The following is a 26,378-nucleotide window of genomic DNA, read 5'->3' on the forward strand; positions in this document are numbered from 1 at the left end:
ATGGCATTGTATTATATCAATCACATTATATTGAGAAAATTCTTACAAAGTATGAATATCTTAATAGTTCACCAACATGTACCCCATATGATCCAAATATGAAATTGACTCCTAATGTTGGTGCAAGTGTTCAACAATTAAAATATGTCAATGTTGTAGGTAGCCTTATATATGCAATGAACTGCACAGGGCCTGATATTGCCTATGCAATGAGTAAAGTGTGTAGATACACTAATAATCATGGTCATCAACACTGAAATGCAGTGAATAATATTCTTAGATATCTTAAGCATACTTTAGACTATGGAATTCACTATACCGAGTTTCCTGCTATTATTGAAGGGTATAGTGATGCAAGTTGGGATACCGACTTTGAAGATTCCAAGTCTGCGAGTGGTTGGGTTTTTACCCTTAGTGGAGGATCAGTTGCATGGGGGTCTAAGAAACAAACCTATATAACTCATTCTACAATGGAATCTGAGTTTATTGCTTTGGCATCTGCTTGTAGAGAAGCTGAATGACTTAAGAATATGCTAGTGGATATTCCACTAGATGAGAAGCCTATACCTACTATATCAATATTTTGTGATAGCAAATCAGCCATATGTAAAGTAGGTAATATGAAATACAATGGAAAGTCTAGACATATTAGTCTAAGACACAGTTTTATAAGACAAATGATTGATGATAATATTATATCATTGAAATATGTGAAATCATGTCAAAATTTGGCAGACCCATTTACGAAAGGCTTTTCGAGAGATGTCATCAATAAAACATCGAGAGGAATGATAATTAAGCCAATTAAGTCATCACCTAAGGATACCCAACCTAGAGCGCTGGAGATCCCACATGCCTAGGTTCAATGGGAAACAAATTGGTAAATGACAGATATTGAGCATATTAATGTAAGTCCATTACTGATGTGTGCTGATGAGTTGTAACCATGTGAGGGTTGAGCTAATAGCTCTTAATGAGTTTGTAGGCCTTAAGGCTAGGGTGTGTGTTACAGTATACCTAGACAAACTCACCTATGTGAGTGTAGAAGTGTGAGCCGCTTCTTATGAGAATTGACAATTCTCTAAAGCACTCATGAATCCAGGAAAGCACAAGGCTCTAAATGTGCCAACATGAAATCCACACAATTGAACTTTTGGAGACCTATGTATGATTAAAAACTCTGTTAACAATATAAAGAGCTAAATTCAAGGTAAGTCCACTTAGCACCTTGGTTAATTTAGTTTTTTTTTTTCAATAAGTGGGGGTTCAAGTCTTGCAAACACTCTCACTGATGCATAAGTTTCTATGCAAGTCTTGCAAACAGTCACACATATTTCACTAAATTTTCATACACAGTATGGAGTTCTCATAACCATATATGCAGACTTTCAGTAACTGAAACCTGTAGAAACCTCACAAATATTTCACTAAATTTGCACATATAGTTCAAAGTTCGCATAACTATATTTGTGGTTTTCTTTGTATTTGCGAATTTTCATATATATCATAAATATTAGAAATGAATACAATGCAAATTGTTTTCTTATTTGCGAATTTTCATATGAGCATTAAATGTGATCTGGGTTATATAAAAGACATATTATCGCATCCAAGACCATTTTCACATAAACTAAGGCTTTTTGTGGCCCTCATTCATGGACGATACTTTATCGGTGAAAAATCATCGACAATGAATTTTTTTGGTAATCACATTTTTAATAGTTAAACCTATTATTTGTTTTTTTAACATTGTCATGAGTTAGTTATTTTATGAAAGAATTGATTAGTTTTGGAGTTATCTTTGCATATTTAATAGCCAATTCCATTTTTTTATCAAATCATTTGTGTGTGAGCGTTTGTGTGATGTTTAGGGTTTACCATTTATTATTTTTTTCATATATATATATATTTGTATTATAGCATATTTGAGCATCTAGAACATCATCGACGAAGTGATATTTTGGTAAGCACATCGTTAACGACTAAAACAATTATTTTTTAAAAATTTCTGGCATGAATCCGTTATTTTTTTAATGAGTGGTCTTTTTTCACTTGCTATTTTAATTAGATGAATCATATATTGTGTAATTTATATAGACAATTAATGATGACCTCTGAAAGAGTTAAAGTATACTATCGTAACACTAATAACTCTACTTGATGATCTATAGTGGTCTCCAAAAATAGTAGCTTTAATAAATTTATGGCCTTGATGTCTTGTAACACCGGTTATACAAAAGAGTTATTGAGCCTCCAGTATAGTTAATTTTCAAACATAGACTACAAACAAATATGAATAGATATTTTATATGATAATGATGTAGAAACAATGTTATTTAGTAGCGACATTTACTTAGTAGCTTTTATAGCTAAGGAAGAGGTCATTGGTTGTGAATTTAAACAATCAGTTAGAAATAATGTACAAGAAGCAAAGGATGATAAGACATCAGACATTGGATATAAATTTGACATAATTGTCAAAGATTATATGTAAATTTAATGTTTTTTTTTGTAAATGTACTTTCAAGGTTTAATATTCTGTATATTTTGTATGTTTAATTTTATTTTATGAATTTTCTACCAAAATATATGATTTTTTTTCTCAAATATATATGCAAAATTAGTGGTAAATATGTGATTTTCTTCATAAGTTTCACGTGATACATCGATTCTCTTTTTCGAATCTCATAATCTCTCACTAAAAAGTGTATTTGCAAGATGTTTCCACAAAAAATCCCAAATTTTGCATAAACTAATATTGAAATATGACTAGTTTTCATTCCATTAGTGTAGATTCGCACAAACGTGTGCATCTTCTCCGTTTTTGCAACCCGCATGTGAAATTTCTCTCCTATAAATGTTTTACTTTGCTGCATTTTTCAAATATAACTTGCGAACCTCTGTTAAGTAAATATTCCTCAATATGATTTGCAAATGTATGATTACATTCACAAATATCTTATGCAGATCCTATGCCTTATTTGCAAACTTTCTGAACACACATTGGACATGAGATTCACACGACATATCAGTATGCACTATATGTATTGCAAACTCTCATTGAAACATCTCAAAACTTCATAAATATTCCACTAAATGTGATATATAGTATGAGTTCATATAAAAGAACATGTGAACTTCTTGTATTGAAACTTCATAAATTTCACTAATCTCGCATATACAATACGAGTTCACAATTTTTTTTTGAAGTTTTTGTTACTGAAACCTCTCAAAAAGTTTCAAATATTCACTAAATTTGCATATATAGTATGGAGTTTACATAAACTAATATGCAAACTTCCTTAGAAAAATCTAAAAATATGGGTGATGTACGAAGTTCTGTGAAGTTTGCAAATATGGGTGATTATCGTGCATAAGGTACTAACTTTACAAATATGGTCTTTGCAAATATGCTCTTTATGTATGCAAAGCTATATTCAAATATGTTGATTTCCTATATTTTATGTATGTTTTTATTATAGAACATTAAACATGAATGAAATTAAATATATAAAATATGCACATCTTTCGTAGAATAAAATTAAACATACAAATATACATGACATGTATTCACCCGAAACAAATATTTAAAGTAAATTTACATATAATCTTTGAAAATTCTGTGAAATTGATATCTAATATTTACAATCAATCTTGTAACAATCTTTTACCAAGTAAAAATACATAAATATTGATATTGATAGAGAAATACATGATAAGATAAATTGTCTTGTGAGAAAAGACCATCTATATACACTTCATACATTTAATTAAATAACTACCTACAATAACCACCCTTAAAACCCCTATTCAATGCTTGTGCAGAGTAAACCCTAGTCCCATTACACCAACTTAAAAACAATAACCAAACATAAATGCACATGGAGCTATTAAATGCTCACATTTAGACCTAACCTAAAAGGTCGATCCGAAGGATACTGAAACCTTGTTGGAATGCAACAAAAATATTTTACAAGAAACTTCACAAGGGGAGAAAAAATTTGTTGAGGGTTCTAGTGGAAAAAGGGTTAAGGTTCTTCTATAAGCAAATGAGAAAAAAAATAAAATGAACAAAAATGACTTCATGTATGATTCAATAAGCATGCGAATGTAAAAAAATTTACATGCAAAAAAATTGCATAGATCACCCCTTATTTGCGGATCTACATGAGTTGTTTAATTGAAATCTATATGTTTGTATGCGAACTTCATACTATATATGTGAAGTTAGTTTGCGATGTTTCGACCAAAAAGTTTGCCAATATGGGCATGCAAACTTCGTACAATGTATATGATTTTAATAGAATATTTGCAAAATTATGATATGTTAACATGAGGTTCATATTATATCTCACAATTTTTATGGTATATATGTGAATTTAGTACGATATTTGCGACGTTTTGAGGTTTTAGTTTAACATGATATTCATAAATCAGACTATATAAACTTTGTAAGTTCTGCAAAAAAAACATGTGAATCTACATTTAAAAGAGTGTTTGCCATACCCGAAGATTGTACCGATATATCACGTGAACATCTGGGGGTTTGCTATGCAAAGGTTAAAATTGTTTTTTAAAAGTCACACATTTATGATTTTGAACATCGGGCAATTTTTCAAAAATTATATGAATTTTCAAAAAATACATCATTTTTGTCTTACAATACAATCATTTTTCGCATTAGGGTCTCACTTTAAGGTTATAATCCAAGCAAGACTAGACCGAGTCTAAATGATAATTTATATGCAATTTCATAGGAATTTGCTTAGATGTCGTCTCTTTTCCTCTCTTTCTAATCATATGAATTAAGCAAACATCAAATCGTCATATTGGAAAAGTTTTATGCCAGCACAAGGCTTCAAAGTTTGCCACCACCTGCCACTTTTCATGTGCTATTCCTTCCATACCTCGTTCTATATGAAAGCACTCCCATGGAAAGGCTGAGAAATATTTGCCCTTTTTCATGAAATACCCTTTTCTTCCATAGGAATGAAACAAATGCTTGTTTTATGGGAAAATTTTCTATTTATGTTTTCCTATAAACCATCATACAAATTTTTTTTTTGATATGAAAACATTCTTCATGAATGCTTCTGATTTGTTTTACATGAGAAAAACCATGAAGGAGGTATCTACTTGTTTCGTGAGAAGAATTGGTAATTTATGTGTATATAAAAGGGTTGGATTTAAATCAAATGTTGGTACACCCCCACTCAAGGGAAGCCTCTGTAATTTGAAAGGGCCACTTAATTTGGAGGGAAAGTGCTTCCCCGAAGGGGGAGGTATAAACCTATTTTGACAAGAAAGTTCGTTGTTTCCATTTATTACGTGGGTCCCATCATATATTTCACAACACATATTCGTTTGACCTTTTTTTAAGAAAGTGCCCATATTTCAACATTACTTCAGACTATACTTGCAAATAGCCATGATACTTTGAAAATACTGCCATAAAACAGAATATTTTGCTCCCTATCTAAATGGCCAAAATATCCCAATATTACGGCTTAACCATAATATCATGATTTTATTATGACATCTATTATTATATCAACTATTTAATAGAAAAACAACACTCTTTATTTATTGTATGTATTTTTATTTATAGTTATGACAATCACAATTTCTTTATCAATTATTTAATTTGCCAGTGCTTTTCTGATAATAATGCGAGCAAAATGAAAAATTTCAATTCCTTACAAGAATTTGGTTGCCATTTTGCGTTTTGAACTTTTAACAATAGGACCTGAGGAATTTGGTCAAACTAATCATATGAAAAGTGTTGATCGTGCGTCCTGTGCAACCAAACACTAGACTCGTGGAACCGTTGTTCCTTGTGTTCCAAGAAAGATAATTTTCCGTAACGCCCCCCTTTTTTTTATTTTGCCACCCCCCGTACATCCTCATCCGTCTCGCAACTCATCTTCCCCCAACTCCCCTTCGCCTCTCCTCACCCACCCACCGACGATGACTATTTCCAGTGACCAGGTCTCTCCATCGTGCCCCACTCTTCCCCATTTCTCTCTCTCTCTCTCTCTGGTTGAAAAACAAAACCCTCACCCGACACCACTTCCTCCCCCCTCACCAGCTCCTCCTCTAGCCACCGGCAACCGCCACCGGTGCTTTCCGGCCGGTGCCTCCTCCTTCGTCGGCCACCACCAGGCCGACGACACACTCACTCTCTCCGTTTTTTTTTGTTTCTCTGTTTCCACTGCCACACCACTCCCCCTCTTTCGATTTGTTCGTCTGTCAACCCATCCGGCCACCGCCCGTCACCACCACCATTCCGGTGACCTCCTCAACCGCCCCTACTGGTCTGCCGAAGCTCACCCAGCTCTGCCCTCTGTCCCCTCTCTGCTGAACGAAGAAGGTGTTAGGTGTAAGAAAGAATGGAGAGAAATTCAAAGAAGGAATGAGGTGTTTAAGATAGAGGTCTTGATAAGGTTGAATAGTCCCATATTGCTTTTGCATGAGTTTTCTGAGAGCTTTATAAGCAATTAGTGAACTCATACACTTGTTCCTGAGAACAAGGGAGTGGGATGACCACCACACACGCGCGCACGCGCGCGCGCCCGCCCGCCGTGCCGTGCCGTGCCGAGCCAGGTCGGGTAATTGGCCCTTTAGGGCCATATCCAATCAAGACAAGTATCTTTTTAACCAAAGTTTCTTTGGATTCGGTAACGGGTAATGAGAATGGATAACGGGTCACGACTCCTCGGATTCCGTGCCCGTTATGGAACTTCGGATTCCGTAACGGATCTCGATCTTTCGAAGTCCGTTAACGGATCACGTCCCCTCGGATTCCGTAACGGGCTCCTTCCACGTTTCATAACCGTTCGTGGGTTATAAAAGCGTGGTCAGGGGTGGGGTTACAGAGTGACTGAGACAGACGATTTCTGAAGAAGCATTCTGCGATTTCCCATCTCTCTCTCTTTTTCCTGTGAGTTATCCCGAAAGGGGTTGTTCTGCAACTGTGGTGCGAAGAGGCTGTTTTCGAAGGACGATCCATCGGAGTGCACCGTTCGGTTCGTCGTGGCTATTGTATCCTGGGGGAAGGACGCCGGACCCTGATCTGCACAGTATGTGGGGGCGAATCTTCTCTAAGGGGAGTACTTTCGTACGCCTTAGCCTGCTGCATATTCTAAACATGTGCATGTTGTTTTCTTTATGTTCTGTGCATGTGTTTTTTTATATGCTTACGTCTGGATTTTGGTCTGATGCGGAAAATGCCATGCTTACTCCCTGTTACTGTTTCGGTCGTCTGTTAATCATGTTCTTTACACTGTTGTATTTATTGATGTATTTCGTGTTTTATATCATGATGACGATTGTGAAACTGTGTGATCTGAAATATGATCCAACAGTCTTAGAGAAGATTCGTAGCATGTCGACTTCTTCTGCGTTTGTACCAAAAGTGGACATGTCCGGTATGCCGGAAAAGTTTGCCGGGCAGAACTTCAAACGTTGGCAGCAACGCATGAAGATCTGGTTCACTACGATAGGGCTGTTGAATGTTCTGGAAGTCGACTGCCCTTCGGTGTCTGATACGAACCCTGACCCTGCTGCAGTCACTGCGGCTGTAGAGTGGAAAGAAAAGGACAGTATATGCCGTGGTTGCATATTGTTGGCTCTGTCCAACACATTGTTCGATGTGTACTGTTCTTCGTCTACCACTGCTAAGGGTTTGTGGGATCAACTTGACAAGAAGTACAATACTGAAGACCAAGGTCTTGAAAAGTACTCTGTTGCCAAGTTTCTGAAATATCAGATGGTAGAAGGCAAGTCGGTCACTGAGCAGGCACACGAGTTTCTGCTACTGCTCCATAGTTTAGCTGAGGCTGAAATGAAACTTCCTGAGAAGTTTTAAGTTATGACCATCGTAGAGAAATTTCCTAAGTCTTGGGTAGACTTCGGTATGTCTCTCAAGCACCGTAGAGGAAAAATTTCTCTAGATGATCTTATGGTAGCCATTGCCATTGAAGAGGAGCATAGGAGCCAGAAACAGATCGTAATGCCAACTGAACCGCCTAAGGTGAACATGATGACGGGAGCTTTTAAGGGCAAAGGACAAAAATCGAAATCTGCAATGAAAAACCAGTTTAAACCTAAGGCCAAAATCCAGAAAAAGGCAAAAAACAAACCTTGCTGGAACTGTGGGCAGGTTGGGCACTGGGCTAAGGAATGTCCTTCCAAGAAAGCCAAAGCTCATGGGACCACAGAAGGAACGCCTCAAGTCAACATGGTGACTGAGGTCGTTGGGACCAGTACTGGGTATGTTTCTATTAACCCACAAATCTATCACGTTTATGAGCCAACTGAGTGGCTGGTTGACACTGGGGCTAATGTGCACGTCTGTGCTGATAAGTCTGTCTTTGTCTCATACCAGGCTGCTGCAGGCAGATCCGTGACTATGGGCAATTCTACGGCTGCAAAGGTGTTAGGGATTGGACGCGTGGATCTGAAGTTTCCTTCAGGACGAGTTCTATCTTTACACAGAGTGCACCATGTGCCTGTAGTTAGAAGGAACATTCTAAGTGGTTCATGTCTTGTTAGAGAGGGTTATGAATTTAACTTTAAATGTAATAAAGTTGTTATTTTACATTCTGGAACTTTTATTGGCAAGGGGTATTTAGATGATGGTTTATTTAAACTTCGTGTTGAACATGTTTGCAGTGATAAATTAGAAAATGATGTTTCTTTTGACTCATTGTCTAATGTTGCTTATAACATAGAATCATCGGACTTATGGCATAATAGATTAGGTCATGTGAATTTCAACTCTGTGAAACGCATGATGAACTTGAAAATGATTCCTGAGCATTCCATTGATAAAACTAAAAAATGTGAAATTTGTGTGCAAGCAAAACAATGTAGGAAACCATTCCATACGATTGTTAGAGATTCTGAAATATTGGATCTGGTGCATACAGATATCTGTGAGTTTAATGGAGTGTTAACTAGAAATCATAAAAAGTATTTTATCACTTTTATAGATGATTGCACTAAATACTGTTACGTGTATCTGCTGAAATCAAAAGATGAAGCTTTTGATAAGTTTCTTAACTTTAAGAATGAAGCAGAAACACAAACTGGTAGAAAACTTAAAAGATTGAGGTCTGATAGAGGAGGAGAATATACCTCTAATAAACTCGATGAATATTGCAAATCTGTTGGAATAGTTCATGAGTTTACTGCTCCATATTCTCCTCAATCCAATGGGATTGCAGAAAGAAAGAATAGAACCCTAACTGACATGATAAATACTCTACTTGGGAGTTCTGGATTACCTACCTATATGTGGGGGGATGCTCTGAATACGGCTTGCCACATTCTGAATAGAGTACCTCAGAAGCATAAGGATAGTAGCCCTTTCGAACTCTGGAGAAATAGGAAAGCTAGCTTAAAATACCTTAAAGTGTGGGGGTGCCTTGCAAAGGTACTTGTCCCAGAGCACAATAGGAAGAAGTTGGGTCCTAAAACAGTAGATGCTGTCTTTTTGGGTTATGTAGAGAACAGCTATGCCTACAAGTTCTTAGTAATTAAGTCTGAGATATCTGGCATAGATGTTAACTCTATTGTAGAGCTTCGAGAAGCTACATTCTTTGAGGATGTATTTCCCATGAAAGTTGGTGTACCTCAAAATCTGTCTTCTGTAGATATACCTTCAACTTCTGGTTCCATTCCCGAACATGTGGAAAGGATGACAGATGTGGGGGTAGAACCATCTTGTTCCCATCCTAGACCCGATGAGTCTGAGGAAGTGGTTGAACCTAGAAGGAGCAAGAGACCAAGGATTACCAAGGATTTGGGAAGTGACTTTATCACTTACCTTATCGAAGATGATCCTCCCACTTTCCGAGATGCAATGGCTTCACCTGAAGCAAAGCATTGGAAAGATGCCATCAAGAGTGAAATGGATTCCATTATCTCTAATGGTACTTGGGAACTGGTTGACCTCCCTCGTGGTAGTTCCACAATTGGGTGCAAATGGATCTTTAAGAAGAAGTTGAAACCAGATGGATCCATTGACAAGTACAAGGCGAGACTGGTTGCCAAGGGGTTCAAACAAAAGGAGGGAATAGACTATTTCGATACCTATTCTCCGGTTACCCGGATGACCACTATTAGAGTGCTTATAGCACTGGCTTCCATTTATGATCTCTCGGTCCATCAAATGGACGTGAAGACCGCTTTCTTGCATGGCGATCTTGAAGAAGAGATCTATATGGATCAACCTGAGGGTTATGTGGCTCCTGGTAATGAAGATAAAGTTTGTAGACTTGTTAAGTCATTATATGGACTAAAACAAGCCCCTAAACAATGGCATGAGAAGTTTGATAATATTATATTATCATTTGGCTTTGTTGTCAATGAATCTGATAAGTGTGTTTATTGTAAAGTTAAAAGTGATGGTTGTATTATTTTATGCCTGTATGTAGATGATATTCTACTGTTTGGTTCCAATATGGGAATTGTTAATGAGACAAAGTCGTTTCTTAGTAGTAAGTTTGATATGAAGGATATGGGTGTTGCAAGCGTGATCTTAGGCTTAAAGCTGACTCGTTCAGCTGAAGGGTTAACCATTTCACAATCTCACTTTGTCGAGAAAGTACTTGTGAAATTTGGTTATAACCAAGGGAGATCTGTAGCAACTCCATATGACCCTTCTATCCCTCTTCATAAGAATACGACTGGTGTTCCTGTGTCTCAATTGAGGTATTCTCAGATTATTGGAAGTTTGATGTATCTTGCAAATTGCACGAGACCGGATATTTCGTTCTCTGTGACAAAATTAAGTAGATACACAAGTTGTCCAAATCGCACTCATTGGAAGGCATTGGACAGGGTACTTAGATACCTGAAAGGAACTATTTCCTTGAGTTTGCATTACAAGAGATTCCCTGCAGTTCTTGAGGGATATAGTGATGCAAGCTGGATAGCCATGAACTCTGGCAGTTATGGCGTGACTGGGTATGTATTTACCTTGGGTGGCGGTGCAGTCGCCTGGAGATCAGTAAAGCAGACCATCTTGTCTCGGTCTACTTTTGAGGCTGAACTCTGTGCTTTAGATGTCACTGGATTGGAAGCTGAATGGTTAAAGGGACTTCTTGAGGAACTTCCTTTAATGTGCAAGCCAATTCCTGCGATATCTGTGCATTGTGACAATATGGCCACAATTGCAAAGATTAAAAGCACAAAATATAACCAAAAGCAGAGTAGACACATCCAAGTCAGAATAAAATCTGTAAGGGAACTGGTGTCTCAGTTAGTGGTTGCTGTGGACTATGTTGGATCCAAAGAAAACACAGCTGACCCATTAACGAAAGGACTAGATAAGTCTTTAGTCCTAAAATCCAGAGAGGGGATGGGACTGAAACCCATCAGTAGTTCATCTACAGTAGCAACCCAACCTATCTGAGTGGAGATCCCACAAAGTAGGTTCAATGTGGTAATAACAAGCTGTAGGGTGAACTGGATAGCACCTTATTAAATATGATACTTTGAATCTGTGTCTGTTCCCCTGTTTACTCTGGAAAGGTGCTGTAGCTGCAAGTTAAGGAAGAGTTAAAACTCTGAATGGGTTCAAAGCTTTCAAGGCGAGATGTTAGCAGTGCATCTTTGGAGAAGCCCACCTATGTGAGTGTGACTGTGTGGCCGCAGTTCAAGGAATTGGGTTATTCCTGAAGTCACTCATGAAACAGGATTCGGGCGCATGGCCATTAACGCGCCGCCCCTAAAGATTACAACCAGAACCTTTATCGTGTTGTTGCTAATGGACACTCCTACACCATAGGTTCAAGTTCAAGACTTCAGTTCACTTCGTTCCTGTGGGGGTAAAAGTTAGTCAACTAAGGTAGTGGTTCAAACCGGAAGGTACCATTGCTGAAAGCATGATATGTCTTGTTGCAGAATGTCTCTTTTTGGCACTTTTGTTTCCTCCCGCTTCATTCTTTGAATTTGTGGGGGAATGTTAGGTGTAAGAAAGAATGGAGAGAAATTCAAAGAAGGAATGAGGTGTTTAAAATAGAGGTCTTGATAAGGTTGAATAGTCCCATATTGCTTTTGCATGAGTTTTCTGAGAGCTTTATAAGCAATTAGTGAACTCATACACTTGTTCCTGAGAACAAGGGAGTGGGATGACCACCACACACGCGCGCACGCGCGCGCGCCCGCCCGCCGTGCCGTGCCGTGCCGAGCCGAGCCGAGCCGGGTCGGGTAATTGGCCCTTTAGGGCCATATCCAATCAAGACAAGTATCTTTTTAACCAAAGTTTCTTTGGATTCGGTAACGGGTAATGAGAATGGATAACGGGTCACGACTCCTCGGATTCCGTGCCCGTTATGGAACTTCGGATTCCGTAACGGATCTCGATCTTTCGAAGTCCGTTAACGGATCACGTCCCCTCGGATTCCGTAACGGGCTCCTTCCACGTTTCATAACCGTTCGTGGGTTATAAAAGCGTGGTCAGGGGTGGGGTTACAGAGTGACTGAGACAGACGATTTCTGAAGAAGCATTCTGCGATTTCCCATCTCTCTCTCTTTTTCCTGTGAGTTATCCCGAAAGGGGTTGTTCTGCAACTGTGGTGCGAAGAGGCTGTTTTCGAAGGACGATCCATCGGAGTGCACCGTTCGGTTCGTCGTGGCTATTGTATCCTGGGGGAAGGACGCCGGACCCTGATCTGCACAGTATGTGGGGGCGAATCTTCTCTAAGGGGAGTACTTTCGTACGCCTTAGCCTGCTGCATATTCTAAACATGTGCATGTTGTTTTCTTTATGTTCTGTGCATGTGTTTTTTTATATGCTTACGTCTGGATTTTGGTCTGATGCGGAAAATGCCATGCTTACTCCCTGTTACTGTTTCGGTCGTCTGTTAATCATGTTCTTTACACTGTTGTATTTATTGATGTATTTCGTGTTTTATATCATGATGACGATTGTGAAACTGTGTGATCTGAAATATGATCCAACAGAAGGAACCCCCCTCCGCCACCATCTGTGACCCTTCCTCCTCCGATTGGAAGCATCTGCGCCATCATCGCAAATTGCCGTCGCCGGGACTCATTGGTCTCCCCGTTCGAGTGCCAATCGGAGGCCATCGATCGCTACGGTTCTCCTCTCCAAGCGTCGGGATTCCCCTTGGCCCCCTTTCCTTCACCTGTTCGGGCGAGGCCAACTTCGAGCCACTGCCTCATTCTAACCCAGCTGAACCCCCCTCGCCGCTGTGTTCTGTAGTTGCCGTCGAACCTCCAACCTTCTGATCAAACGCCAACCACTGTCGAGGTTTCCGCCAGCCGTCTGTTCCACAGCTACTCTTTGCGTTACAGTTCACGTCTCATCGCCGATAAGATTGGAGGAGCGCGTTCGTGACAGTGAAAGAGCACACAACCAGATCGGAAGAGCGCATCCACGGTGATGGAGGAGCGCACGACCAGGTTACTCCCAACTTTCAACCCCCATCTTTAACGCGTCTCTCTCCCCCTCTCTATCTCTCTCCTCATGGTGAGGGGCGTGAAAGTAGAAGAAGAAGTGGGCTGTCTCTCCCATAGCTGACCCCCTCACCGGTAAGAAACTCTACAAGAGCCTCTTCAAGATCGTCAGGAGAAATCTAAATGAACCGTTGTTAGTGGCAGACACGTGAAGAAACAAGTCAAAGAAGAAAATCGCAAAGGGCTCGAAGGGTGCTTCCTCAAGATGATGAGTTGGAGGGGCTGGTTGGCTTTGTACAAAGGAAGCTGGGCATAAAGGGTCCCTCACCTGCATTTGGGCATGTCTTCTTCTTCCTGCTTTTTCTGAGGTCTCTTCCCAACCCACTCTCTACGGGTTAATTAGCAAGCCCTTCTTTCCCCTTGAACGACTGAGGATTGGCTTTCTCCCTGCGTCGGCAGGGCATTGTCGTTGCCCTTCCTTTCCGTCTATCCTTCAAGATGTTCTTTTTCCTCTCGGAGATCTTTGCATCATGTCTGGCCTCCAGCTCGCTTCTCCATCAGAACATTCGGCATTTCATCCGTGCTGTTAGACTGAAACCCCTAAAGGCTTGCTATGTGGGTACTCTGCCGCACACTCCTTTTTTCTTCCGTATTTTCCCTTGCACGAACAACTCCTGTGTGTGGCTAAATGTTAGGCCATCCTGGCAACGTTCTTTCTCCGAAAGTTTCTCACGTGCTAAGCCTGGTGATTGGTGGTGTTTAGTGTGTCTTTCCATAAATTTTTAGAAGAGCACGACCTGTCACTGTTGTGCCACCTCTATCCTTTCCATGTATCACCTGGTCTATAAGCGCCATCGCGCTCCTCTGCTCTCCCCCTCTAGTTCCTTGGTGCAGCGGTCGTTGCCCTCCACCAGTCTGGTGTCTCAGTGTCCAAAGCCTCCTAAGCGTAGGGCTTCTTTCTCGCCTTGGGTGCAGGTTGGCAAGCGGCATGATTCGTCGTCCTTGTTCATGGTTATCAAGATCGGTGCATGTTGGGTGCCGACCTCTCCGATGCTTGTTGCGCCCATGTCTTTCTCGGGAAAATCTTTCTTGCCACCTTCGACCGACCTCCCTTCAGCCGGTGGCTTCCGCGCGACCGACTGCCCCACTTGCGCCTCTAAGTCGGATCCTCATTCCAAATCGGTGTCTACCCAATCCCTTGGAATCTCATCCATCTATGATTGCGGTCCTCGAGAAGCGTTTCAATCCCCTTTGCCTACCTCTTCATGGGGTTTGCTAGGCGCTTCCAGGAGCTCGCCTTCTTCCCTCACCGCACCTTCCCGAGGCCTGTTGGCTACTCATGGGATGGATGGCAGATTTATCAAGTGCTCCTTGCCTCGGTATCCCCCCTCATTTTGCTGGACTTGGTGGCTCCTCGTTCCTCGCCAGTTTTTGCCACCGAATTCTTTTGAGGAGTGCTCGCCCAAGACAGTTGGCTCATTAAGCCTTGTTGCGGTTTTCCAGATCCCTGCATCAGGCCTCCGCTCAACTTTAAAGGCCCCCGTCAGCTTTTTGCCTTCTTTCCAAGAAGGTGGATCATCATTTGTGGCTAGGTGACTCCTCGATTCTCGCCACTCTTTATCATCGAGCTCTTTTGAGAGGTGCTTGCCCGAGGCAGTTGGCTCTCCATGCCATGTTGCGATTGCCCAGATCCCTAAGTCGACTATCTGCGCACCTTTCAAGGCCCAGTCAACTTTTTGTCATCTCTCCCAGAAGGTGGGTCATCATTTTTGCCAGATTCTCCTCCTAAGTCTGACCTTCCGGCTGCCCTTTCGTTTGTATGGGGTACTCAATTTTTGCATCGTGGGGAATCACTCATGCTTTTTTTCCCTTGCATACACCATGATGAATATTTGGTCGTTGTAATGGCTATCAATGCTCTTCGCGGCTCATCTTCTATCTGCATGGTTTCACCATTACACTTCCGGCCTCCACCATGTCTTGCAATTCCAAGGATCCCTTCCCCCACATCCGGTTCCCCTGTCATCCAGAAACCATCACTCGAGCTCGAGTATGATTCTCCAAGCTCACCCACCTCTGTCGATGCTGTTCCGTCGCTATCGCTAAGTCCTCTCTCCTCGGCTATGGGTATCAGTGTGGTTGATGCCGCCCGGCCACTGGATGTCTCCCTTTTGCAGCAACAGATCCTCAACATCTCCGACGTCTTGCAAAATTTCATCAATTCTATCGCTGACTTTGTGCCTTTGTTCGTGGCTTCCAGGCAACATAGGTCGTTTGACCAATCATCTCCTCCATCTGTGGGGTATGTCTCATCCCATGTGTTTTGCGTTTCCAACCGTTGGGGTCATCGTCGACTACCTCAATACTCGACCTTCACACCTGGGCTCTCTCCTAGGCGTTCAGCATGATTGCGCACCCCGCAGTGTTTTCATGGATTTCAGCTATGAAGGTGTTGTGCTGGAATATCAGGGGCCTTAATTGTCCCTCTAAGCGCCTTTTCCTTGCGAGCTGGATTCGTCAAGAAAAGCCAGACCTCGTCGCTTTTTACGAAACCAAGATGGCTGAGGTGTCACGATCTATCGTGTTTGAAATTTGGAGAGGTGCTGATTTCTTATTCAAGCCCGCCATTCTCTACGCGGGGGGTATCCTTATTCTTGGTAAGCCCTCCATTGGCATTTCTCAACTAGACGTCGACAATTTCTCCCTCTCGGTCGCTCTTTCATTACCTGCTAGGCCTACATTGCCCGCAGTCATGGTAACTATCATTTATGACCCCAGCCAGCACCATCTCTGTGCTGCTCTTTGGTCTGATCTGACTAGGGTTATTCACTCATTTTAGGAGAAGCACCTTATCATGGGGGACTTTAACTGTTTACTGTCCTCCAATGATTTTAGTCTGTCAGTCTCCAATTTTGCCTCTATGCACGACTTTCAGGAGTTCATCCAACTGCACCAGCTTTATTCTGTTCCTCCTGTCGGTGAGGCTTTTTCTTGGTCTAACAGTAGATCCCGTTTGTGCTACCGGCTGCTTGACTGCGTGCTCATTTCTCCTAATCTTCTGGGTATTCTTTTGGACATCAACTACGTGTGTTTTATCCTTCCGTCTCTGATCATAGCCAAGTGGTTATTTGCTGGCGGACTGGTTTCTCCGTTTCTTGAACCTTCTGTTTTGAGCAATGGTGGCTCAAAGAGCCAGATTTTGAGTCGATCATCCTTCGGTCTTGGAGTCTGTCGTGTTCCGCGGTTAGGGCTGCTTCTTGTTGCCTGGTCAAGTTTTTTCGCCTCTCCCATGACATTTGCTCTTAGCTTTTTTTCAGCAATATCGACAAATTCTGGCAACTGGGTGACTGGGAATCTGAGTTGTCTACAATCCATCACTCGATGTCATTTCTCGAGGATCTCTCTGTCTCCTGTCTTGACGGCTTAAAAGCTAGATCGATTGAGTTGTCTCTTCTCTTGCATTCCTGACGGCTTAAAGATGAGATTCGTTGGAAGCAAAGGTCAAGGGTGCTCTGGCTTAAAGTGGGTGACAAAAATACCCATTTTTTTTCATTCTTTTGCCTCGCATCGTCATAGGAGGCATGCCATCCCATCCATCTCCATTGACAGGGTAACTTACTCGGATGACCATGTCATTCCTGCTATTACTCACTATTTCAAGGATCTTTACGCTCCCAACTCGTCCGTCGATGGCTCTATCGGTCAGTCCTTAGTTCACTCAATGAGTATCGTTCTTTTCAACTTCATGCATGCTATGTTCGCAGATGTTGAAATCTTCTCTGTCATTCAGGATCTGTCTGGGTGGAAAGCGCCTGGCTTTGACGATTTTTTGGTCAACTTCTTTCGTATCTTTTAGTCTTGCGTTAAGAATGACATTCTTCAGGTCTTCGTTGAATTTTATCGCAACTGTCGGTTGCCGGTTCACACTTATCTGGCAATTGTATCTCTCATCCCTAAGGATGCGACATCTTTGGACATCTCGAGATTTTTTCCTATCTTAGTGTTGTGGGGGATCTACCATATTATCGCTAAGGTTTTGACTAATTGGTTCTGTACCGTTGCCTGTCAGATTTTCTCAGACTCCTAGTTTGCCTTCATCCCTCAAAGTGGATTAATCATTCTTTCATTTTAGCCTCTGAAGTTCTGCATTCTTGAATATCAGTGATCAACCATTTTTCTCTCTTAAGCAGACTTCCATAACGCTTTCGACTCGGTTCATTGGCCTTTTCTTTTTCACATGCTTGACAACCTTAGTTTTGGTCGTCGCTTCTCTAGTTGGGTGCGCAAACTGGTTACTAATGCCCATTCTCAAATTAAGATCAATGGGGTTAGAGGCCAACAGTTCAAGCTCGGGCGCGGTATCCGGCAAGGTTGCTCTCTTTCTTCTCTGCTTTTTAATGTCGTCACTGAAGGTCTTGTAGTCTTGCTGATGAGGGTCATGGAGCATCGACTTATTGATTCCCTCGGAATCAAGGATTTCTCTTACCATATTCTTACTTACGTCGATGACATGATCCTTTTCGGAAGCGCCACCATTCAACAAATGTTGCGATTCAAGCTAATCCTCTAATTTTTCCTTTCGCTGTCAGGGTTATCCCTGAACAATGTTAAATATTGTCTGTCCATGTTTAATGCCCCTCCCTCTTTACTTGCTATTGGACAACAGATTTTCGGTTGCGCCTCCTCGGAGCTTCATATTTCCTACCTGGGTCTTCCTCTTCAGCTATCGTGTATCTCTTCTGTCGCTTGGAATGCCACTCTCCAAAAATTTTAATCTAAAATCTCCTCCCAGCAGGCTTCCTACTTTTTCATCGCTGGGCGCTTAACTCTCATCAAGCATGTTCTAACGTTTATCCCAGAATTGCTTATGTCCATGTTCGTGATACCCATTGGAGTGCACAAAAAACTCTCTCGTTTACTAGCGATTTTCCTTTTTTCAAGGTACAATCTCTAGAATAAGCATCATCTGGTGGGTTGAAACTCTTTGTCGCTTCCTAGGGGTCAGGCGAGCTTGGGAATATTTGACTCCCAAATGAGAAGTCTCATCCTTGTCGTGAAGCAAAGCTGGCTCGTGCACCAATCTGGCTCTTCGTGCGCTAACTTCCTCCTCGTTAATACGACTCCTTTGAGTCGCTCTACTTGGATCGTCACTCCCACAGCAGACGTTACGCTTCTCCGCTAAGTCATTCTTGGATCAAAGCATGGTCAATCGTCATTTCCAAGGAGGGCGACCCTGATCCTCTAGCCCAGTTTCTTCGTCGGGCTATTGCGCCCAACGAAGCTTTCCGCACCAAAGCTTGTTACATTTCTCTCCTTCCGCCTGGTGTCGATTGGATCCTTGCAAGCCTTATTTGGGCTCAAGGCCCTACTCCTCGTTCATGGTTCCTCGCATGGTTAATTATGCATGATCAGGTTCAGACAAACTGTCTCCTAAAACGTATCAGTTTTCATCTACCAAGTAGGTGTATTATGTGCAAGACGGCTGAAGAATCCGCTTATCATTTGTTCTGGGCCTGCCCCATCTTTGGGGATCTTTTCAAGCATACCTGGAACGAGCCTGCCGTCAACGTGCGTCAGGAGTCTTTCGCTATTGATCTTTTGTGGGGCCCACAACCTGTTTGCAAGTGCAACTGATGGCGGCTTAGCTGGAGAACGTGGCTTATCTCTTCCTGGTGGGCTGTCTAGATGACCCACAATAATGCTATCTTCCGGGAATGCCCAGTTGTTTTCAATAAACTGGCGCATTGCATTTTAGCAAATGTGCACACTATTTTGCGGTTCTCGTTTCCTGACCTTGCACTTTCTGCGGCCATGGACGCCTCTTGAACCGGGTTGAATCTTTCATGTTTTTCATTTACTTCTCCTGTATTTCTGGTTTTGTTCTTGCTCTTGGCCTTCGGGCCTGTTTTCTGCTTTGGTCTTTGGGTTCAATATTTGTTGACCCTTCGTTCTCTCTTTAATGTTGATGCTTCATTTCTTGTTCTGCCCTATAGTTTTGAAGTATTTTATGATAGATCTGAACCGTTAGATGTGTTTAGCATGCTCGATTAATTGAGAATTGGCTTTTGAATCGTGTTTTTTTGACAAAAAAACATGTTTCTATGAGCTAAAAAAAACTGGTACTTTCATAGCCATTGATTTTGGATCACCGAAAAAACCTGTATTCAGGTTAAATTATGGAGATTCAAAAGCCAGTTCCCACTAAACAAAACCTATAGATCACATCTATGGTGTTAGATGTGAGAAAAATTACCAAAAAAATGTGATTTTGAGGGGGCATAACGAGAAAATCCATAATTTTTTCATGAACTTTCATAATTAGATAAAATACGATACACATTAAAACATTTGTATATCAAAAAAATATTATTTCCTATTTTTTCTCAAGTTACTCAAATTTTAAACATTTTTCAGTATTTGGATCCGATCCAAAATATATATCCAAAGCTAAAATCCATAATTTTTGACATATTATCATAATTGAATCCAATATTATATAAAAATATGAATTCCTATTTTTTTCCTCAAATTACCGTAATTTCAAACATTTTTTGGGCATTTGAATCCAATACTAGATCCATGTCCTAAGCTAAAATCCAATTCAAACGTGTTGAAACAGTAATATGGTGAGGTTGATCCGAAACAAAGCTATCTGACCTATTGTATGCTGACCACACAGCACAAATCAAACGCTGGACACAAAGAACACATGCCTTTGTCCAGTCAAAGCAGACGCTAGAGAAATACAGTTTTTCCTGTTCAAGACAGAACATGCATTCTGCCTGTGCAGGACGTGTGCTTGTCCAAGCTTGGACAAGCAATCAAACACAGCCCACAAACAGTTTGGAAGCACGCCAAATCACAACTGACCCAAACTAGAATCCAGATTTTAAGTAGCAATCACACATCCAAATCCAGAATGTATTCAATAAGGCCCTGTTGGCAACATGGTAAAATATTTCACAGAAAAAGTGGCATAAAATTTTTAAGGGCAAAAAAAAGTCAGATGCCCTCACATCTGACTTTTCTTTTCCATAAAACCAAGCAAAATCTGACAAAAAAATGAGGTTAAAACGTGGGAATAATGGTGAGTCCCACCTGTGTTAAGCTTTCCCTTCCTCTGAAACTTTTATCTGCAATAAAGTAAATTCGAGTATTGTACTATATTGCTGGATCTGGTAAAAAATAAGTTGAAAACATGCGTCTTACATGTAATAAAATACATACAGATTAGATTTGACCCAAGACTAAACAAAATCCAGTACGAAATCTCAACCCAAATTCAAGTCCTAATACAGAAACATTCCAACCATTCAAGTCCAACTCCAATCTAAAACACATTAAAATTCTACTCTAAGATCGCTATCCAAAAATGCTCTCTGATTCAAATAAGAAATCCAACCAAGTCCAATCCATTTGCACCCTCAATTCCACAGCCTCAATCCTTTTAACTGATTCCAAAGCTGCCCTCCAATTCTGCAGAAGTGGCAAGCATAAAATGTTCAAGATTTCGTGCTTGTGTCCTCTCTGGGCCACCACCATCACTAATTGAAATCCGTCTCCTAAAACAACTCTTTAAACAACACAAATTAGAACAAAAACCAACAAAATTGTGAAGGCAGACAACAGAGAAGTACCAAAAAAGGAACAAAAACTCAGAAAGTTGCACCACCAAGGGCAACAAAGCCAAGAAACACTCTGTGCACCAACAATATCCCAATCAATAAGGCAAAGCCAGACCATCCTATCAAACCACATTCTCAGATAATGCTTTGTAAAAAAGAGAAATAAGAGTACGATATCTGTCAGACATGTATCAGTGCATGTGCATTCCAGGTATGATCGGTACAAAATACTGTCACACATACCACACCTTCCATATATTAGTTTACATAACGGTCACAATGTGTAAAAGCCCATCATGGAAGATACAATCTGTTCCAATGATAATTCATGCCTTACGGATCTCAACTGTGCAAAAACAAGGCTTACTACCTAACTTGGGCTGCATCACCCAATTTCTGATTGTGTGGCATGTAAAGCATAAAGCTCTAACACAGCCTCACTCGTACATGTAGCATCATCTAGCGAGGATCGCAACATAACCACAAACAACTATGTTACCAAGGGCGAACTTGAATCATTCCCATATTAGCAAAAACAAGATTACGAGAGGCTACATAGGCAGCATGCAAATGGTTCTTGTAAACTCGAGGAAGGAAGCAACTGGAGTTTTAACAGCTTGCCTACACATCTCAACCTCCAAGAAACCAAATGCATCTGCTAGTGAAAACTTGTTCCTATTTCAATATCCTTGCCTTCAATTGGACTCTGGTTCAATTCTTGGCACAGATCATCTGTCTCCAGATGAATCCATGTTGCATTTCCGCTCTTTCTAGAACTTGAAGTCTTTCTTCTTCGACTTCCCTTCCTTCTCCTGCATCTTGCGTTTTCGTTTCTTCTCTGCCTGCACCATCCAAGTAGAATAAATTAAAAGCCAGAACATGAAAGCAATTCAATACCAGTGTGTTCCTATTTTCTTGTTGATGACCCACCTCCGCCACCATGTCGCTGAAATCCTCTCGTTGATTCCGTAGTTTCTCTTCTTCCCTTGCCTCCTCATACCTGCACGGAGAAACCCAAGTATGAACAAATAAATGACTAATCTTTACTCAACCAGCAAACATGCAATGGTCATGATGCAATTCTTACTTGGCTGCCAAAGTGACATCATCCAAAGCCTCCAGTTCCTCAGGCCTGAGGGTGACATCCACTTTGTCTGACTTCTGCCCTCGAAGAAGATCAACCTGCTCTCATGATAAAACATGGTACAAGGTAAGAACCCCATGAAATCAACTCATTTGACACTAACCAAATACAGGAAGATCCATTTTTTTCAGAATCGAGCAGATATTGGAACTAAGAACCGCTAAATTTACAAAAAAAATGCCTGGTCTGGTGTTTCAATCCCCTTTTGACCAAGAATACACTTGTCTATTAAAACGTTAAAGCCCTGCGTCACTGACTAAACCAAAAAAAATCACATAATGCATCACCTGCTTACCCTTTTAGGAGCATTTTTGTCCGCTGAGCCAAGCACGTACCTGAATTAAAGGTGCATGTATGACCCTCAGAAAATTTAAATGGAAAGAGAAATCTCAAGAAATAGCTATAGATTTCTTTTATTCATCAAATGAAATGCTAACGGCTTACGTGTGTGTTGTGCCAAGAAGGGTTCCTGGTGCAATCCTTTCTTCTTTTTCCTCAAGAACCTGTTGCGCATAGAAGATTCAAGGCACACAAAGTTAAGCACAGATTGAAGGTTAAATAATGCACAGCACACAAACTCTTCCCATTACACTCACTTGATATAGAGGCTTCTCAGGCTCTTTGCGCTGTTGCTTCCGGAGATCAATGACATCAGGGGTCTCCACACCAGTTGGTGTGCTGAGCAAAACATATAAATCCAACAGTAAATGCATGAAATGGCGAAATCACTATCAGATACATTTCAGGAATAGTACAGTACCTAGAAAGGCTATCCACTGATTGAATGCCTGCCTCCAAGTCTTCCTCTTCGATTTGCTCTTCCTCCTCTTCTTCCTCTTCTTCCTCTTCTTCTTCTTCCTCCAAATCACCCCAATGTTTGCTTCTGTCAACAGGCTCTTCCTACAACCAGGAGCACATCCAGCACATCATTGAAAACAACTTGCATCATAGTTCACTCATGCAGCAGAAAAGAAAACAGACTCTTGAAAGGGAACCATAACTTGCACACCTCATAGTTAGGTTGTTCTTGCTGGTAGACTCCAAAGACATCCCCATATAAGGGAACTCCATCCTACACATAAAAGACAATACATAAGCTCAAATAACCAGCTCGCTTGACGTGCAGTCTCTCTCTATCTCCCCGAGACACACACATGCATATATGTACACAGGGGATGGGGACGGTGATAACCAACTCACTTGATCAACAGGAGGCTTGCCCCAACCTCCTGGGTGATAGCCAAAGCTAGCCCCTGGTGGTATAGGTGCATTCAAGCCAGCAATTTTCAGGTGTGGATAAGATGGTGGAGGGCCATACCTCTGGAAAAGATAGATTAATCAGTAAACAACAAAAGGTTTATTTTAAACAGGTAGGCATGCACATCATTAGAAAAACCGTTTTATGCACCTGCATATTGATAAGCCAAGGAGGAGGTGCACCTTCAGGCATCCCCAAAGCTTCTTTCAGTTCCTGGGACAGAATACCTGGCTTCATTTCCCTCAGTTTTACCTGTAAAGCCATACCAATCAGTAATAGTAGTAAATATATGATATAATCTAATGAATATTATCATCCAGAAAATAGTAAAAACTTATGAAAGTGGTCAATGAGGAAAAAAATGTGCATACAGAACTGAAATAAGACATTGGACTTGTAGATAAAAACAGAATAAAAGATGAAAGAAATTAGACAAAAACAACATAAAATGGAGAGAGGACAAATGGGATTAGAGATTGATGGCTGGCATTATCTCAGAGCACTACACTTCGTGGCCAGCTTCCAACTAAGATTCTAAATATTCTTTGTATACATAGAAAGAAAAATAATGAAAGACATCCAAACGTGTATTTCTATATGTTATATGCTACACTCTGATGTCTTATTTTAAAAAGTAGGGTTACCCGTTTCTGGAAAGATAACCCCTAGATTGAGAAGAAGTGATGGAAAAATGTATAACAGAAGTGCCCTCTGTACATTGTAAATTTTCCTATACTTAACAAACCTAGCAAGTGAATTTGATTAATGAACCATAAAGGTGATACCTCAAACTCTTTTCCTTCATGATAGAGATCACCATGGCTGGTAAGCTTTGGCTTTGTCTGATATTTAAAGAAGGCATCATGAAGAACCTGAAAAAGAAAAATGGTATGTCAAATTACCATCAGTTGTTTACATCACAAAACAAAAAAAAACTTGATAAACATGCACCTAAATTGTGTTCGCAGGGTAAAAAACTGCAACATAGCAGATTGGCATGATTTTATAAAGAGCATTGTAAGTACCTGATAATCAATATCCATCTTGCCCATTTTGGGCTGCATACGCTCCCTCTGTTTCTGTTTCAACTTCTTGCTGTCCTCCTTTTCAATATATGCCTACAGAGAGTTTGTCCAAAAATAGAAAGAAAGAAAAAGAAGAGCTTGAAGCAGGCACAAAAAGATTAATGACTTGCAGAAATCCACATTATTCATCGAAACATGGTTTACTGTAATCTCTCACCTGTCTTAATTTTTCTATTCCAGTTGCTGCAATGAAATCAGGAAGTTGAAATGGTTGTTTCTCAATACCACGCTTCCCCTACAAATAATGAACATAGGGTAAGGATCATCTTTCCAATTATTCAATAAATACAAATAGTAGTTATTTCCCATTCCAATCATGCCCAATTACAAAGAGAATCTTAAGGTGATGACAGCCCACAACCTCTGCAATAACAAAAAGAATCAATTCAGTCAAGTGTTCAGAGGACATGAAGTTTAAATTCAGGCTTCATGACAAATTGCACAAAACCACTATCCCAGGTGCAGAACATTTAGTCTAGTGTGGTAATGGCATAGTGCTCTTTATTTTGCCAAAATGTATGATATATGCTCACTAGACCATCACCCACCCCAACATTTAATATCAAGAGAGAAGCCATTCAAGGTTCTCGCTTTGCAAATAATGACAGTCCTGGCTCCATGATTTGTATGGCTGGTGATCAGTGCCCCTGCAAGAACCAGATATACAAATAAGAGGGTGAAAGCTTATCGATCTCTATCCTCCCTCACCCCCTTATATGTTCCACTTCTTCAACATGAAGTATGTACCCCTCAATCATGCACACATTATAAATGTTTATATCATGTTGACAGTTGACATGATTCTCACCTGTAGGAATTTGCGTTTTTGACACCAATGCCTTGGCACAGGAACAGTATTGCGGTATGATTTCAGAAAAACTAGCAACTTCGGGTCTGCAGCTGTTGCATCCCAAACCTGCATAGAAGAATGATATGATTAGATGGTATAATGAAAAACTCAACTAACCAAAGAAAATAAGAACAGCCAATGCTATTCCAAATTTAATCACATTAGGCTCAAGAAGGACATGATCAAAGGGAGAGGACGCATTCAGTGCCCAAATTTATTCCACAAAAAGTACCATGACAAGCATCCCACATTTTCAACCATCAAGGACACTAACCTTTTTCAACCTAACCCAACTTAACTGCAAGTAAAAGAAAAGTCCATTATCAGATTTTGTTATTAAAGTTGACCAACTAGGTACCTAGTCAACCTAGGCACAGGTCTTGTGTCTAATAATAAGCCCCTCTCTCAAAAGAAGAAGAAGAAGTGGACTGACAATTACTTCATTTTTGTTAGGGCATTTTCTTATATTTTGCTCAGTTTGTGCCTATCCATGTGATGGATGCTTTGGTTTTGAGTTGAATTATGATTTCTTGGTTCATTTTTCTCCTTTCCATCATCATGATCATCATTATTTTGGTGAAATTAGGGTACCCATGCAATGGATTTTCTTCTCCTTTCAGTTATGTAGTTTTAATTGCCTGTTTAGTTATAATGATATTAGTTAAATTGTAGTGGTCCGTTTGCATTCTCTTTTTGTTTTTTGGTCGTGATTTCTAGGAATACATTTACGTACTCAATCTAATAAAAACTACCTCATGTTTGTTGTTATTAACATGATCATTGCTGTTGTTTTCTTTGGACTATTTTTAGCCACTTCCTTTTTTTAAAGGTTAAATATGTTTTTAGTGAAATTTATCCACTTAGGTATGTTTGGCTGCTCTTTTCAAGAATGAAAAGAAATATCATGAGACTCAAAATCATATGATTTGGAATCTCATGTTTGTTTAGAGAAAGAAAATGAATCCTATTTACATGAGATTCCATCTCA

At 40.5% G+C, this 26,378-nt stretch overlaps 1 protein-coding gene across 1 annotated transcript in view; it reads right to left on the minus strand.

The window, feature by feature from the left end:
- Positions 1 to 21,233: 21,233 nt before the first annotated feature.
- The window catches only part of LOC149847271 (uncharacterized), a 29,309-nt gene continuing 24,164 nt past the window's right edge, over positions 21,234 to 26,378 (minus strand). Inside the window, exons 5-18 of the mRNA XM_089996887.1 lie at positions 25,349 to 25,456; positions 24,698 to 24,775; positions 24,481 to 24,573; positions 24,241 to 24,327; positions 23,606 to 23,707; positions 23,398 to 23,517; positions 23,207 to 23,269; positions 22,958 to 23,097; positions 22,794 to 22,875; positions 22,642 to 22,700; positions 22,493 to 22,532; positions 22,141 to 22,235; positions 21,984 to 22,053; positions 21,234 to 21,895 (exon numbers count right to left, since the gene is read on the minus strand). Of these exons, the coding sequence (XP_089853013.1) occupies positions 21,824 to 21,895; positions 21,984 to 22,053; positions 22,141 to 22,235; positions 22,493 to 22,532; positions 22,642 to 22,700; positions 22,794 to 22,875; positions 22,958 to 23,097; positions 23,207 to 23,269; positions 23,398 to 23,517; positions 23,606 to 23,707; positions 24,241 to 24,327; positions 24,481 to 24,573; positions 24,698 to 24,775; positions 25,349 to 25,456 (1,209 nt within the window). The 3' untranslated portion in view covers positions 21,234 to 21,823. The remainder of the gene's footprint in view (positions 21,896 to 21,983; positions 22,054 to 22,140; positions 22,236 to 22,492; positions 22,533 to 22,641; positions 22,701 to 22,793; positions 22,876 to 22,957; positions 23,098 to 23,206; positions 23,270 to 23,397; positions 23,518 to 23,605; positions 23,708 to 24,240; positions 24,328 to 24,480; positions 24,574 to 24,697; positions 24,776 to 25,348; positions 25,457 to 26,378) is intronic.

This window comes from Nuphar pumila, chromosome 2 (assembly GCF_984573655.1).
Source record: "Nuphar pumila chromosome 2, dmNupPumi1.hap1.1, whole genome shotgun sequence".
Taxonomy (NCBI): Eukaryota; Viridiplantae; Streptophyta; class Magnoliopsida; order Nymphaeales; family Nymphaeaceae; genus Nuphar; species Nuphar pumila.